The sequence below is a fragment of the Canis lupus genome, chromosome 4 (assembly GCF_011100685.1).
Source record: "Canis lupus familiaris isolate Mischka breed German Shepherd chromosome 4, alternate assembly UU_Cfam_GSD_1.0, whole genome shotgun sequence".
Lineage (NCBI taxonomy): Eukaryota > Metazoa > Chordata > Mammalia > Carnivora > Canidae > Canis > Canis lupus.
In genome coordinates this window covers 53,992,494-54,006,040 of record NC_049225.1, presented here as the reverse complement: position 1 = coordinate 54,006,040, position 13,547 = coordinate 53,992,494, and the positions used below count along the sequence as shown (strand labels likewise).

The 13,547-nt window shown below is 41.7% G+C and overlaps 1 protein-coding gene across 2 annotated transcripts in view; it reads right to left on the bottom strand.

The window, feature by feature from the left end:
• Positions 1–13,547, bottom strand: part of TIMD4 (T cell immunoglobulin and mucin domain containing 4) — a 39,935-nt gene that overhangs the window by 20,133 nt on the left and 6,255 nt on the right. Inside the window, exons 2-5 of one of the 2 annotated variants that reach the window (XM_038534928.1) lie at positions 12,928–13,266; positions 10,355–10,606; positions 9,247–9,330; positions 7,828–7,911 (exon numbers count right to left, since the gene is read on the bottom strand). In XM_038534928.1, the coding sequence (XP_038390856.1) occupies positions 7,828–7,911; positions 9,247–9,330; positions 10,355–10,606; positions 12,928–13,266 (759 nt within the window). The remainder of the gene's footprint in view (positions 1–7,827; positions 7,912–9,246; positions 9,331–10,354; positions 10,607–12,927; positions 13,267–13,547) is intronic. The other variant, XM_038534929.1, reaches the window with a different exon arrangement.

Here is a 13,547-nt window from a genome sequence, read left to right as displayed (position 1 = left end):
GTTCAAGGTGGGAGAAAGGATGCTCATCTTCTCACAGAACTTGCTGAGGTGTGCCATTTATCCTACCCTCTGTGAGACCAGAGATCTCTCCAGTGCCTAGCTCAGTGTCGGAGGAACATTTTGGTCTGCAGCGCGGTCACCCAGCTCGCTTGCTTATCCGTTAACGAGGATACATCTTAGGACTGGCTCCACGTTCCATTTCAGTGGCTGGCACCTTACTTCTTTCTCACTGTTTGCTTTACCACGGTCGGATCTCTCTTAAAGCTTGGCAGCCCTCTTTGTTCTTATTTGGTTGACCTTTCTGAAGGTGAGCTGTTAGATGTTAGAATTACACAGATTCAATCCCCGACTTTATTAATGAAAAAATATCATTTGTACGGTTGGTATAGAGTGCTATTGTGAGAAGAATCATGAGAATCCATTTTCTGTCCTTGGCCTTTATCCTCAGACCGCCGGCCTACCAACTGATTCGAGCCTGTGAACAGCGTGGCCGTGAGAGAGAAAACAAATGGGCTAAGGCCTCACGAAAAATGTTGACTTTGAAATCAACTGCATCCAATTTCTTTCCTCCTAACAACGGCATTTGTGAGTGTAAATGAGCTTTGCTTCATTCCCCTGCCTTCTTCTGTTCCTTCTGCTGAACTTGTACTGAAAATGATAATTCCCCCTACAACTGCTTTATGTCCTTGATCAATTGAGGACCCAGAAAAGTCAAGTTCTGACACGGCTCAATTTTGTTTTTAATAGCATAGTGCAGTGTGGAGGAAAGAGCTCTGATTTGAGAGCCAGGAGAGGGTCTTACCTGGGGCCTCGTTCCCACTTCTCTCTGAACTTTTTTTAAGGCTCTGTGCCTCAGTCTCCTTCTATGTAGAACAAGGAGCATGCGCTACACCAGCAAATCCTAAATGCCTTCTTGGAGTCAGGGATGGGCTGGCTTCAAACGCATCTCCTGAGGAAGTTTGTTAAGCAACAATTTCTTGGACGCACTTCCAGAGACTCTAATTCTACAAGTCTTGGGTAGATTCGAGCAATCTGTATTTTTACTAAGCACCCTGTGTTTCCAGCCCATGGCCAGGTCTTGCTATACATAGACTGGATGACCTTGAAGTTCAAGGTCTTCGTTCCTCAGTGTTCTCCTGTCTCCCTGGGATGTCAACATGAGATCAGATTGATTGTTTCACACCTTCATTTATTCTATCTTTATTCCCTTTGCTCTTACCTCCATTTCTAGACCAAACCCTATCTCCCTGATTTTTGACGGGTTCCCTTCTTCTACACCAGGACCAACCTTGCTCCATTCACTATCTCCTTCTCTAAATACTCATTCTCAAGCTTCTTAAAAGAAACCTACCATTCATTTTTTAACAATTGCTCATCTTGGTCTTCAGTGCATCCACCCACAGAGCTAACACGGTTCACCAGTCTTCCTGTCACAGTTCACAGACACCTAAGGGCCCCATCCTACTTGACCAGCGTTCTGAATTTCCTAACACCTAACTACACCCTCCATAACTTTTGTTAGCCCAGCCCTCTCTGTACTCCTAAACTCCTGGATTCTTTCCTACTTTTATTGTCTCCCCCTCTGCCTCCTCTCCCAGTGTAGTTGCTCCTTTATGGGCTCACACCTCTTCATTTCCCTCTTCGTCCCACATGATATCTTTAGGTGATTCCACAGGAGTTTCAATTACCTCTGTGCTGATGAAACAATATAATAAAGTGCTTAAGAGCTCAGTTTCAAGAGCCAAGAGACTCAGTTCAAACTCTGGCAAATTTCTTATGTTCTTTCTTTTTTAAGATTTATTTATTTTTTTGAGAGGGGAGTGGGAGAAGAGGGGCAGAGGGAGAGAGTGAGGGGCAGACTCCTCGATGAGCGTGGATTATCAGTGATTCCCCCAATTGTATCTACAGTCCTGAACTCTCCCTTATGAGATAATCTGTATTAAAGTATTCTTTTAGTAGCAATTCCCTGTTCAGCAATTATAATGTGAATCACAGGAATTATTATTTGATCAGAGGTAGGTACCAATCGTCAAAAACACCCATTCCCATCCAGGCATCCATAAATTAAACCAGCCTCACATTTCCAACTGCCTATTGGACATTCCTCAGGGGCCCTTTGAACTCCAGCTCTTCCAGATTTCATTCTTCCTCTTGGGATTCCCAACTAGTTAACCTGTCACAATGATCTAATTTCCCAAAATACATAGAATTTGTCATCCTTCATTCTTACTCCGGTTACCAAGTCCTCTAGATCTTAACTCCAAAGTGGCTCTGATTCTGTCCCCTCTCTGTAGTTACTGCTGCCATCATTCTAGTCTAGACACTCATCCTCAGCCTGAATTATTGTGAGAGCCTCCTAGGTAGCCTCTCTGCCCCCAGGCTTGCTCTCTCTCATACATCTTCCACACTCTTACCAGAGCAGGTCTCTTAAAACTGAATTGGAAATGTCATTCCCTACCCAGAAAACATGAATTGTTCCCTATGACCCTGGAATAAAATCTAAATTCTTCAGCCCATCAATCAGGTCCTCTAAGAACCTAGACCATTCTCTGCCTCCTGTCTCCATTAGCTTAAACTAGACTATTAGACAGTCTCCAAAGATTTCATGCTCTTGTCAAGTCCCTCTCTCTTTTTTCATGCCATTCTATCTGCCTATTCACCCTTTCCTACACAATTAAATGTTCTCATCCAAGGAGGATATCTATCCCTACTCTTATCCCAAAACAAAACCCACCGGATGATTGTTTGCTATGCACAGCCTGTCCATCCCACTAAACTGTGACCCCTTTTAGAGTGGAGGTCACAACTTATTCATTCCTGTGCCATGTATAGAGAGGCAACTCAATCAGCCAAGCTTAATGAATGACAGATTTGAAAGGCTCTTACCAAAAATCATGTTACCTATTTCCATGTATCCAAATCAAATGCCAAGATAAAAGCAGAAAATCCCATCTCCAACCATTTTGTTCCTTTGACTCCATGGATAGGTCAATTTGCTCTGGACCATGAAGCTTGGGATGACTTTGTAAAACAGAAAGATACAGTAATGGAGCAGATCTTTCTATAAGTGTTCCCTCCCCGCTTTCTTTTACCATCCTACTCTGGGACCAAGAAAAAGTTACTGTAAAAATCTTAAGAAAAGGGAAATATTATTATCAAAGCATGTACATTTCTTGCTAATATTACTGGATTGACGGCAAAGTCCTCGTGCATAATTTGCAATTGTTCTACAGCTTTGACTTTATGCTGGTGATGAGTATAATGATCCATCTGGGAACTGAGAAAAAGTGAATCCTAATACTTTAGGAGCAAATATGAAATCTTCCCTCAGGGAAGCTATGTTGAGAGACAGTGGCTGCCAGTCCTAGAACAAAGGCCAACTCTACATGGGATCAGGAGACCTGGCCTCTGGTCTCAGTTTGCTTCCCAAGTCACTGCAAGGGCTCTCAACTCACAATCCTGTTCTGGGTCTCAGTTTCCCATCTTCTTGGTTTCCCAGTTTTCTTCAGAGAACACCCCTCCCTACGAGTTCATAAACACAAGTTTAAACCCCTTGAAACCTGCGTGTTAGTCTCAGCTTTCCTTCTTGAGAAAGTTACTCCACATCTCTGAGCTCCATTTCTAGGCAGCCTTAGAGTGGAGGTAAGGATTTGCCAGCCTGGGTAGGACTTCTTCAAATGATGTCTGCAGCAGATGCCTTAAAAGTGGAGAGAACACTGAAGCAGAAGATACATACTTGGAGTTGTCTTATAAAAGAAATAACATGAATCTGGAAGCTCTCCTGTGACACACTCAACCACAGCTCTTTTTCTACTATGACTTGATTTCCAAGCCTATATTATAGAGTGGAGCCTCCCTAGACTGAACACTGTGAGGGGGACAAAACAATTAAGAGGCAGGAGATAAAGGTGTACAGAAGTAGGAATAAAACCAGTAATTGAGAAATCTGTAGAGCTATCTAAAATGAATTTAGTGAAGAACTTTCAGAATCTCAGATTTACTCCGATAGCAAGTAGAGAATTACTACTGTGAGATTTTAAAAGCTTTTGTAACTTCCCCAAGTTTGCAATTTTGTCACTCATTGGCTGTTTCCCTGATGTGATTAGCAGTTAATAAAAATTCTAAAACCAAAAAGTGTCTGTATACTTATAAGGAACAGCAAGTCAACTGGGAGCTGGTGGACGTAGCCCCTTGTCACCCTGCTGGAGCAGGCCTACAGATGAAAGTGTGTGAGTAGGAATAGCAGCAGAGGTGTAAAGATGAGAGCAAGTAAGAATCTAGCATGATGACTATCATTTACTAGCCCCTATTTAGGGCCTAGACATCTGTCTCATGTACTTCCTCACTGAATAGTCCTATGAAATAAATACTACTATTATCTTCACTGTACATTTTGAGGAGACTGAGATTTAGAAAAGAATAAAACAAGTAACTCACCCGAGGTTCTGGAAAAAAAAACAAAAAGCAAAAACCCCCAAAACAGCGCGCACACACACACACACACACACACGCAAAATGGCAGAACTTAAATATAAGCCTGAGCCTTCAGACCCCACAGTAGAGCTCTTTCAACCCTCCCTCAATGCTACTTGGGAGACGATAAGGAGAAAAGACTGGAAAGAAAAGATCTGAGATGTTATGGAAGCTGTAGAAGGACCAGAGGTATAATCAATGGAAGACTTAATCCCAAACCCTGTGATTAGGGCTGCAGGGTCCCTCCCCAGGAGAGAGTTTGGGGCCATTTCACACATTCCTGCTGCCAAGCAAGAAATGAAATTAATCCTTGGGCTCGATGGAATGATTTGAGTATCTAATCACTTTGAGGGATCAGAGTTTGTATTCCTTGGACAGATTCTTGTTAGCTGGGGGTAGAAACCTATGAGAGTTTTTATTGTTGTTGTTTGTTTGTGTTTGAATTATGGTTCTAAACCATTTAGAGTTTTGCAGAATGCTTAGAGAATCTCAAGAAATCTTCTGGACTTTTCCCTCCAAAAGATGTGGGTGCACATATATATACACAATTATATATGTAATTTCAGGGGATTCATACCACCCTCCAGCCCATCCACAGACAACTCCACCCAGGAAAGAGTTTAAAATCTCTAGGGTCTAGGTTTTAGTCCCAACTTTCCCTCTGCTCAGCTATGTGATCTTGGGCAAGTCCCTCCACATCTCTGAATTGCAGTCTAGGGAGCCACAGAGTGAGGGTAAAGAGTTGTCACTCTAATTTTAGGGAATAACAATTTTTGATCAGATCTTCTTGAAGGATTTAAACCAGCTCTCATCAATGGAAGGCTTGCCATGCAAAATTACATGAAGAAATGAAGAAGGAATTGGGGATATTTACCCGGGGTAGGGGGGAAATCCCACAGAGGCATATGGGCCCTCTGAAATGAGTTGAAACCATTTTCACAGGAATAGAGAAGTAGGACTAATTCTGACTTACTCTATAAGTGGCCCCAGAGAGGAGACTGGGTGGACGGGATGTGGTGGGGAGGGAAACAGCACAGCACAGTGTCAGAGTGGCATCACAGTTGAACAGATACAATTAAACCCAGGCCACCAGTTACTAGATAAGTTAGACAACCTTCACAGACTCTGAAATGGAGGCAATAATGGTATCTATCTCCTAGGATTTTGTGAAAAGTCAAATGAAGTAATGCCCTCAACATGCACAGTGTTAAAAAACAAAGAGAGACTTCAATAGGTGTCAGCATCTCTACTAAACTCTCTGACCCTCCATTTCTTTGTCTGAAAAATGGGGATTAATATCTGACCTGATCAGAAGGTCACTGTGAGACTTAAATCAGAAAATGCACATTAAACACTGTTAATACAGCACCTGACACATAATTAAGTCCTCGGCAGATGGGAAGTACAATTATTATTACAAAGGTTTCATTTCTAAAACCAATGGGATGTGAGAACAGTAAATGAAATAAACATAAACTTTTATTTCAGAATGGAAGGCAAAGCAAATTAAAATAATATCTAAGAGCATGGACTCAGGGCTAGACTTCCTGCTTCTGGCACCTGATAGCAGCATGGCCTCAGGAAAGTTGCACAAAATAGGAATATGAACATCTGCCAAAGAGGAATTGAACGAAGTAGCAACATGAGAACAGCTTGGCTCTGCACCAGCACATAATACATGTTCAATAAATCCTGGTTTCTTCCGTAATAAGTAAAGGTTACACAGAGAGAGACCTTCTTATAACAAGGTCCTCTTCAGCAGTGCAGCCTTTAGTTGCTACAAGTATTCCCTCTCCTCCAGAGAGTGATTTATCAAGGAAGAGGGAAATGAAATTTCCAGGGACATTACAGAAGAGGGTAAAACCTCAAGATGACCTCTTGTTCCCTTGCAATTTAATGTAAAATAGTCCAAGATTTAAATGGAATGAATGATAACATTTTGAAAACTCTTTGCCCACCTGCCATCATTTTTCTAGTTGCTACCTTCTCTTCAGCCAGAAAATAGCCTCCCACCCCCACCCCATGCCACAGAAATAGGTTTGGATCTTGGGCATCTAGCTTCCCTTCAGTTAACAACTACTAGTTCAGATTTTCTGTCTTCCTGCTGGATGAGATAGTGCATGTCAAAGCTTTTCAACTTTAGATCACACTTGCATTTCATCTTGATTTATAGCCTTCCTTCAAAACGTATCCCCCTTCCACTCACTCTTGCCTGTCCCCTCCAATTGTGTCTTCTGAGCCTTTGGTGAGTGATATTACATTGCCTCCCTCACAGAATTGAAGAACTGTCACTTTCTGGCTAATGCACATATAAAAAGACACTCAAACTCTTTGTTAATCAGAACAACAAAAGCATAAGATGACTTTTTTCCCTCAGGAAATTGAAAAAATTTAAGTAGATGGTCCTATCAAAGGTAGGGAGGATGTAGGAAAGCAGACACTCTGTGGATGGGAAAATAAATTGGCAAAGCCCTTCCAGAAGGCAATTTTGTAATGGCTATTATATTTAAGTGCACATCACTTTCAGCCTACCATTTTTCCTTCTTGGTCAATCCTCTAGTGAGGGAAACACCAGCATAGACACTTAGAAGGCACCCACATACAAGGATGTCCCCTGCAAACTATTTATGGTCATGAAATATTAGAACGACCTCAATGTCCCTTAGTGGGTGATAGATACTACAAGTATCCATGGTATAAAATACTGTACAGCAATTTAACACAATGATGCAGATCTACCTGGCCTGGAGAAGAAAATGGCTCAATATATAACATTAGGTGACTAAAACAAGATGCAGAAGGCTGCATACACGATGTCAGATTTTTTTTTAATCCACACACAAAACAAAAGCGGATTTTCCTATATCTATCTATACATTCACATAAGCAAATAGAAACAGGTCTGAAGAATGTTCATCTTCAACTAATAGCAGTGATTATCTCAGAGGAAGGGCTAGGATTCAAGACAGGCAGTCAACGAGAATTTTTATCTATTGTTTTTATGCATCTCTAACAAAAGTACATTAGTGCAATATTTGTGCAACCTACCATAAATTGCTTACTAATATTTTTTTTAAATAAATGGATGATTTTCTGGCATTTCTAGCTTCAGGATAGAAGCAGCCAAGAAAGAGGGGGAATCCCAACAAGAAGTTTCAGAAATGAGGCAGAGGAGGGAAGAAGCCAGGATGGATGCTGTTAGCAGGTTTCACTTTCATCCTAGCTTGTGGGATGATGTAGGGTGTAACCACAATGGAACCAAAATAGCCGAATCCCAAGACAAGCAGGCAAATGACAGATCAGATTGTTCCCATGGCCCCAGACAAAACCACTCTCAGGAGCACAGCCCCTTACCTCCTGTTTGAGGAAAAGTCACTGAGTCACTCATTTCCCACTTGGACACCTGGGATGTTGACTGGAGAACCCAATCTTCAGATTCTGGAAAAAATAAAAAAGGAAAAGAGAAAACAAACTTAGGTAAACACCTGTCTTTTTTATTTTCAGTGCCTCACTGTCCCCTAAAGTAACTTCTGTTATTAAAAAAAAAAAAAAAAAAGAGGGCAGCTTGGGTGGCTCAGTGGTTTAGCGCCACCTTCAGCCCAGGGTGTGATCCTGGAGACACAGGATTGAGTCCCATGTCAGGCAGGCTCCCTGTGCAGAGCTTGCTTCTCCCTCTGCCTGTATCTCTGCCTCTGTGTGTGTGTGTGTCTCTCATGAATAAATAAGTAAAATCTTAAAAAAAAAAATAAGAAGAAGAAGAAGAGCTAATGTTTACTAAGAATTTAGTACACGCCAACACTGTTCTAAGTGATCTCCATGCATCTTCTCATTTAATCCTCAATAAGAGACACAGGATAGGTATTATTATTATTCTCATTTTACCAATGAGGAAGCCAAGGCCCAGAGAGATAAAACAACTTTCCCAGAGTCACCTAGCAGATGGGAAGCAGAAGTAGTACCCAGGTAGTCTGATGCCAGAGCACACACAAGAACCACCCTACCTACCATACTACCTCTTTATATTGTACTAACACAAGATTGGATTTATTTATTTACTCTATAGATGCCTGCTTTCTTCTACTTGGTTATAAGCCCCATTAAGTAATACCTACCACTTGAGCACTTACTAACGCGCCAGCCACTTGCCTATGGCCATTATATGCATAAAGTTACATAACTCTCCAACTAACCTGGGAATAAATCAAGGCCAGAGACTCCTGGCAAAAAGTGGTAGAATAGGGAGCCAAGGTTGGGAAGTTCTATACCCCCAGAGATGTGAATCATACCTTACTTTTAAGGTGTTCTCTGCCCTTGGGCCCTAGTAAATACATAAAGAACCTTGATGGATGGATGAAAGGTCAGGAATGAAAGAATTCCTCCTCTACTACAGAAAGCCAGTGAGTCAAGTGAGGACATCCCTCAAGGAGATCTACAAAGATCATGGTGCTTGGAATTAGGATGAGAAAGCTAAGTGCTACCTTACCTAGAATGGAATGGCAAATACCTCAGAGATATGCTACCAAGAAGAATTACTGAAACAAATCAAGATCTGTCCCAATCTCTCTCTCTCTCTCTCTCTCTCTCTCTCTCTCGCCCCCCCCCTTCTCTCTCAAAGCCACAAGAATGAATGAACCACAAATGCTGTCTAATTTGCCTTTGGTGGGGTTCATGGCATTCAGGACCCAAAAATCATCTCTAATCATCTGATTCAACATTTGACTCTCCTCGGTGCAAAAAATAAGGAAAAGAAAAAGCAAGCAAGTGTTCACCTACCTTGGGATGTAAATAAGGCAATGTTTCCAGAAGGTACCTCAGTGCTTCTCTCAGAGTCACTAGAGAGAAAGAAAGTTTCTGACGCTGGAAGAGAAAAAAAGTTCAATTAAACAGAACAACAACAAAAAAAAGTGTTTGTGCTGAGTGGTGGGATTCAGGGCTATTTTTATAGCTGTTTTTGTGTGTTTTTTTTTTAATACATTTCAGGTTTCCTTCAAGGACTGCAAGTAATTTTTAGGATCAAGGGGAGAAAACTACAAATGTTATATTTCAACTTGATTATTGTAAAGTCCGAAAGAATAAAAAATATGTACAAAAATTGACTGGTTTATGATTCATGGACTTTAGGGGACTACTCACAGTATAACAGAATTAGCCAGTTCAATATTATAAAGCTTTTTAAATTATCCAGGCCTTGCTGAGGCAGCTGAGATACCTAAGAAACCTTCATGCTATCTCTTAATGGTTTTCCAATATTCTTACATCAGAATTAGAGGTTGAAACATGGTGGGAACTTTGATAAGCCCTATAAGTAATGGACCTAGTAAATCAATGAGGGTCCAAGATGCAGGATCCAAAAGGACTGAGGGGAGGGAGAAGGGGGAAAAGGATCAAAATGGAAGGGAGGGATGGAAGAAAAATGGAAGGAAGAAACAAAGGTAGAACTAGTTAATCATCAAGGTTTATTTTAAGGCATGTGGAGGCCTTTCTTCAACCATTCTCTAACACCCAGGTGGAGACTTAACCCCTGGAAGAATGAAACTGGAGTCTGACAGAGGGAAGACCATGTGAAAACACAGGGAGAAGGCTGCCATCTGAAGCCAAGGAAAGAGGCCCCAGAAGAAATCAACCCTACTGACTCTGTTATCTCAGACTTCTAGTCTCCAGTACTATGAGAAAATAAATCTGAGAAAATAAAATAAATTAAGTCCTGTAGTCTGTGGTTTGTTATGATAGCCCTAGCAAACCAATATACACACACATATACACACACAGACCCAAGAGCAAGTCTCTGAACTGCCCCATTCAGTAAAAAGAACCCTGTTTTAAGGGACCCAAGATACAGCTTACTGGCAGAAGGGAGACAATGGCCAAATGTACCATGTACCTGCAGTGAGGATAGGCCCTTCTGTGGAAAACTCAGCTGTTGGAAGAACTGTGGTTGCTTCAGGAAGTAAGGTTCTCGTTGGAGGGCATGTAGTTGCCACTGTTGTGAGAGCAGTGGTGGTTCTTGTCTGGAGTGGTGTTCTGGTTGTGAGCTCAGGTATATTCATAGCCATTGTTGGAAGCGCAGTTGTGGCTGTCCTCACAGCAGAGGTGGCTTTTGGGAGATGTGTTGTTGAGTGTGTGGTTGTCGGGGCTGTAACCAATAGAAGATGGAAGAAAAGGGAAACCATACAAATACATGTGGGATCTGTCCACTTCTCTCCATTCCTGCTGCCCTTATCTGGTCCACTGGTCCCTGGTCCATATGCCCATGAAAGTTGGGTTTCTTGCCTCCACTTTTGACTTTCTAATCAGTTCTTCACACATTGGTTGAAATAATCTTTTTAAATGACAAATAATTATGTTAATCCCTTGCTTAGAACTTTTTACTGGGTCCTCTGTGCTCTTCAGATAACGGACCCAACCCAAACGCGGCCCATAAAACTCCACGTGATCTGGCTCTTTCTTTCCAATCTCAGGTCTCTGCTCTACTCTTCTTGCTTTTCCCCAGCCCACTCTCCCTTCTTCATCTCTCTGAACAATGACCTCACACAGGAGGGACTTTGTGCTGATGGCTTCCTAGCCTCTCCCTTCATTAGGCTGGCTCCTACTGAACCCTCTTGTTACAGCTAAAAGGACACTGCTATGGGAGGTCACCCATTTTCTGCCATCATAATTAGGTTTCTGGGTTTTGTGCTCTCATACTTTACCTTCACAGCATTTGCTGAATTACATAACTGCAGATTTTATCTAATGATTGTGGTTTAACACCTGCTTCTCCCACTGGATTTGTAAGCTCCATGAGGGGAAATCTGGGGTTTATTTTGTTTTCTGCAACAAATCTAATACCAACCACGGGGTTGGGTACATAGTAGGTGTTCCAAAAACATTGCATCAATGAGCAAATGAACAATTGCATCAAAAGTGAATCCAAGGGATGCCTGGGTGGCTCAGCGGTTGAGTGTCTGCCTTCAGCTCAGGGCATGATTGTGGTGGGATCTGGGATCAAGTCCCACATCAGGCTCCCTGCAGGGAGCCTGCTTCTCCCTCTGCCTATGTCTGTGTGTGTGTGTGTGTGTGTGTGTCTCATGAATAAATAAATAAATCTTTTTTAAAAACCCAAACATAAAATTTCAGTCAAGCAAGATGAAGAAACACCAGAGTTCTGCTGTACAGCATCGTACTTGCAGTTAACAATAATGTACACTTGAAAAATGGTTAAGTTAGTAGAACTTATCTTAGATGTTCTTTCCACAATAAAATAAAATTAAAATCTAAAAAAAGTGAGCCCAAAATATGCAGCATGGGGTAAGAATGTAATCTCTTTCAGATATTAAAGAAAAGTTTATGCCAACACCACTCACCCCTAACATTTGAATTTCGGTTCATCAGCCATAGTTATTCTATATATGCTTCCCTCTCTTGAATATGCAAGATTTCAATTAACTCTAACAGATTCCAGTCACCTTAGAAATGACCCATAGATATTGAGTTCGACAAGTATTTTATAAAATAATAGCTGGTTATACCAGGCTGGAAAAGAGAAGGCTTGGATTAGCATCATTTAACTTCAAAAAAACTTCATAAATCAGAAAAATAACTTCTGTATCACAAAGTCGCCTTTAGAAAAAAATATACTAATGTGTATGAAAGTCGTCTAATGAGAAGCAACCGTATAAGTTGTTCACAAAATTTAGAGTGCATTGGAGTCACCTGAGAATCTTGTTAAGTATATGGCTATAACGGTATGACTCTGCCTTCCAAGATGCCTACCCAGTTAGGAACAGAGCACAAGAACCTTCTATCTTTGATGCAGGTTGAACACAGAGCTTACCCTGAGAGGCTCCATTGCAGGCAAGCAGGAAAGGTGATTACCGTTAGCACAATTCAACCATAGACTGCCTTCCATGCAGCTCCAATCTTTAAGAGTTCCAACATATTCCAAATTCATCAAAAGCAAATAATAGGAACAGAAGGAAGGGCCACCTGAAAACTGTTGTGACTGTCTCCAAATCTCACGCCCTTTTCCCACTGCTGGAAGTCACAAATTATTGGCTGATGGGCTGAAGTTGACCCATGGACCCATTTTATTTAGTTTACATGGTAGTTATTTTTTAACCTTTGCCAACATGCATATTTTTATGCTGTGCACATAAAAACCGGGAGATCTGAGAACATGTACACAGATTTCTGTGAAGTGACAATCTCCTAGACAAGAAGCAGATGCCCTCTGCATATTGACCCTGCAATTCACTGACTGTCTTCCCCTGGACTCTCCACTCATTAATTTCTGTGGTCTTCTTAGCTGCCATAGGCATTTGCTCCATACTTGGCTGCTCCAGCCATAGTGACGTGTCTTAGATTTAATCTGCCCACTCACATGTAAGCACCTACAGCCGCACCACCCACTGAATCCATTCCTCGTTAACTGTTGGATCTGTCCTCCCACAAACACAACCCACTTTGTGCACACACCTCTACTCAGCTGCAGGTGAATGTTCTTCTTCACATCGTTGAACCAGCCAGGCACCTCTACGCGACAACAGTACACACCGCTGTCACCTTCATTGGTGTTGAAGATGGTCAAGGACACATCACCTCTCCGGATACTGCCCCGAAGTTCATATTTTGATGACTTCCTGGACAGCACCTTCCTCCCATTGGTGTGGAGAAGCTCATCATTGCATTTGGATTTGGGACACTCACCCTTGCCCCAGCACATGCTGTTGCTATTTTGAGACCAGGATGAGTAGGTACAGGGCAAAATCACTGACTGACCCAAAAATGCTCTCACAGTCTCTGATGCAGCTGGAGCTGTGAGGAAAGATGAGAAAAGTAGGTTGTGTGGTACTAAAATCCTTCAAATATGCTACATGCTGTTTGTATAGATAGATGCTTCCAGAAAGATGAAAAGAGTCGTAGTGTATATATTTTTTAGCCTAAATTCCGATGTGCCCTTAGCTGCTGCTGAGTCTCTGAACTCTCTCTACAACAAGATCTTTTTCCTGATTTAAAAATTTTGATCTTGAGTACTATTCAATAAACCAAAAAATTCTACAATGAAAAAGCTCATCCAATTCCACTAACTCATATGA